The 3,407-nt window shown below is 34.9% G+C and overlaps 1 protein-coding gene across 1 annotated transcript; it reads right to left on the bottom strand.

Annotated features, from left to right (window-relative positions):
- Nucleotides 1–538: 538 nt before the first annotated feature.
- On the bottom strand, nucleotides 539–3,186 carry LOC101207913. The gene is made up of 3 exons (XM_011657131.2): nucleotides 2,893–3,186; nucleotides 1,676–2,202; nucleotides 539–953 (listed from the first exon to the last, which is right to left on the bottom strand). Exons 2-3 carry the CDS (start codon nucleotides 2,148–2,150, stop codon nucleotides 925–927), a joined length of 504 nt encoding a protein of 167 aa, XP_011655433.1. The 5' UTR covers nucleotides 2,151–2,202; nucleotides 2,893–3,186; the 3' UTR covers nucleotides 539–924.
- Nucleotides 3,187–3,407: the final 221 nt, after the last annotated feature.

Here is a 3,407-nt window from a genome sequence, read left to right as displayed (position 1 = left end):
AAATGCAAACTTGACCAGCGTTTTTTAAAAAACTTTTTTGAGTGTTTTGCCTTGGAAGAAAAAAGAGCTTGTGCCCCGTAAAATTTTTAATAGCAGTTCTGAATTTCTCTACATCCTGCCTTGTTGATTCTACTTGCCACTTTTCAAATTCAAACAAGTTTTTAGCAAAAGTTTTAAATTTCCATCTGTCTATTTTAGATAACAAGAATCCTTTTTCTAAATAAATAAATTTGAGTTCAGTGCGACTTAGCAATCAATAATTATGTGTACAGCTTCTTTTATTGAAATATCAATAATGGAACTGGAAGGTGCTTGTTAAATTTATAAATTAAGCAATAACCATGTTGGCAATGGATCATGAAGTAATTAATATGTAATCATATTATATGATGTGCATATGAGAAGATATTATTTGTATTTGGTTTTGACATCAAAGCATAATATGATTCTCCTTGGGGTTTGTGCTCAAAGGAAGAGAAAGACACGTAACCCAACCCCACCACATGGGCTGATGAAGAAAATATATGCAAAATTCAAATTCACATTTAGGCCTCAATTTCATAATACTTTTTTTTAAAAAAAAATAATAAAACAATGCAAGAAAATCCATACTGTGTGGTCAAACAATCATGTGCTTCACATTCAAATACAGGGAAGCAAATTGAAGTTCACATCTCTTGAAAGGGTATTCCAAAAAAAGAAAAAAGAAAAAAGAAAAAAGAAAAAAGAAAAAAGAACAGTGAAAAAAAAGGGGTAGATTTTTAATCTGCCTGACACACACATCCTCCACAGATTTTGTCTAACTAATTAAACACATCCCTAATGTAAACACATCAATTTGACAACATTATCTGAAATCTGGCACAATGACATCAATTTGTCTTTGTATATAGCCCCCTCCCCTGCTGTGGATCACAACCATTTTTATTCTTCCATAGTCATCGAACTCTCAGCTGCAACCAAAGTCCATAATAAACATTATCAACTTTCTCTATAAATACAACTATTTTACCTTCTTCTAGATACATATTTTGTTATTGACCTTTATATTAATAAGTTCCTATAGTTTGAAAAACACTAGGTTCTAATTATAAACGATTGGAACAAAATTTTAAGTTCGTTTGATTAAACGTATGGTAGGGACTATTCATCAGGACTTTATCAAACCATGAGAACTATACTCTAACTGTTAAAATTATATGGACTAGATTTTAATATTTTCCAAATCATAGGGAACAAATTAATTTGTAATTGAACATGGTTAACACTAATGGAGTTCTTACAAGAAGTTCAAGAAACAAAAGAGAATAATCTGGCAGATTTGAGGAACTCAAGTCAATACCCATCAACTTTGTAAGCAAAACGGCTACACAACAAACACATGCCCCCATTTTCTAGTTTCGTCTAAATATAGTGTTCAAGCAGTTCATTATATCATAATGCTAATAGAATTCACTACAAGAACTTCAAAAAACAAAATAGAACAAGGCAAGCTTGAGGAACTCAACCAAGTCAATTAACCATCAATTTTGTAAGCAAAATGGCTGCACAAACAAAGCCCCCAATCCCCATTTTCGAGTTTCTTCTAAATGTAATGTTTGTGCAGTTCATCATATCATAATGCTAAAAGAATTCACCAAAAGAACTTCATCAAACAAAAGAAATGGTTGTTAACCTGGGGTGTGGTCATCAGGATGATCCTTCTGCTGGCTCTCCATGCACTTGAGAAGGTATTTGAAGATCTCGATTTCGCAAGGAAAAGTGAGCGCGCCGCTATGATCGAATCCAAACTCCTCCTCTGCCTTTTCCAGCAACACCTTAAACACCGAATGCCTAAGATAGCTGGTCGGAATGATAAACCTCCGAAGCTCCGGCCCAACATAAACAGCCAAGTACCCTTTCGGAACATCGGGTGGGTGCTCAGGGCTCTGGCAAGTCTCCTCATCCGAATCACAACACAACACATTCGTCAGCCTTTTGTTGATTGCCGGTGAAAGGATCCCATGATTTTGATTTTGATTTTGGCTTCCGTTTTCATGGGCTGCTGCTTTGGATTTCGGGCATACTGTGACCCCTTGCCAGTGTTGGAGAGTCTCTTTCAGCCTCACAATCTGGCGGATTCCCATCTTGATCCCACCATTTTCATCCATTTCTAAACGTTCACCACAATTCAACAGAACCCCAGCACAGAATCCACAGTGTCTAATTCCACAAACACAATTCTCATCAGCTCACTACTTCTCATCATTTACACACTTAAATCCAAACAAATGATTGAACAAACAAGGAAAAGAACTTCCCATTTTAATGCTACAACATATCACCAATTCCCAAAATGATCCATTTCAAAGGTTAGGATTAAAATCATATCCAGCAATCCTAGTTTCAGATAACAAAATGTACAGCTAAAAATTGTTGGCAATAGAACAGTTGTGTAAATGGTAAAGTAAAGCAAGAAACAGCAAAAAGATCAAAAGTACATACAACATCAAGAACAGGAGATACAAGTTCCGTTATGAGAATGAGTCAAAACAATGGATCGAAAAATTCCAGAGGACCACCTCTAATCCAAAAAGATAAAAAAGAGTCATCCGCTTAAAACGTCATCTAGTTACGCTTTAAACCTACAACTCATTGAAAAGAAAAGGGGAGAAAACCCAATTTGTTGGATAGTAATGTCTGAAACACAAGAAGAAAGAAGAAAAAAACGCAAACATGAAAATCAGATATGAAAAACAAAGTAAGAGAATAGAAGGCCTTTGAGAAAATAGGAACTGGGCGTGATGAAAAGTGATATTGACATTGAAAAAGGAAGGAAATGGCTAAATCAGATGAAAAAACATATATAGATTAGGCGTAAAAAGAAAGAAAAAAGAAGAAGAAGAAGAATACCGGCGAAGAAGAAGAGCATTTAGGTGAAAAGGTGAGGAAGAAAAGGCATTGGAAGGAGGAAGATGAATGAATGAATGGGGGAAAAGCAGAAGGAGAAAATTCCGAAGAGAGAAGAAAGAAGAGAATGGATATTTATGTGGAAGAGAGGAATGAGCGTTACAAAAACCACTCTCCTCTCTCCCGATCCTTTCGGACTGCCTTTCCTTTTTCTTTTCTGTTTCTCTATTTTCTTATTGTCCACAACTCCTCAACGCTTCCCTTTACCAATCCCTCTCACTCTCGTTGTATCAATTCTTTTTTATTTTTCCTACGTCAATTGACAACTTCTCATTATGCATGGTTTGATTTGCAAGTGGGTGTAAACTTCTTCCAAGGCTGTTTTTTCACAAAATAGATAATTATAGTAAATTTACAAACAATTCTCAAAATAATAGATTTTGTTGTAAAAACGTGTCACAATCCGACTCCACATATCGAAAAAATATAATATTAAAATTTAAAAATTATGAAAAAAA

Source organism: Cucumis sativus, chromosome 5, assembly GCF_000004075.3.
Source record: "Cucumis sativus cultivar 9930 chromosome 5, Cucumber_9930_V3, whole genome shotgun sequence".
Lineage (NCBI taxonomy): Eukaryota > Viridiplantae > Streptophyta > Magnoliopsida > Cucurbitales > Cucurbitaceae > Cucumis > Cucumis sativus.
The sequence above is the reverse complement of the archived record's forward strand: the minus strand, read 5'-3'. Positions and strand labels throughout refer to the sequence as shown.

Bases quoted from the DNA above. Each gene is read 5' to 3' on its own strand.
- LOC101207913 (XM_011657131.2), bottom strand. From the start codon at position 2,150: ATGGATGAAAATGGTGGGATCAAGATGGGAATCCGCCAGATTGTGAGG. The intron at 954-1,675 runs GTTAACAACCAT...CTTTGGTTGCAG, and splicing joins TCCTGATGACCACACCCCAG to CTGAGAGTTCGATGACTATG.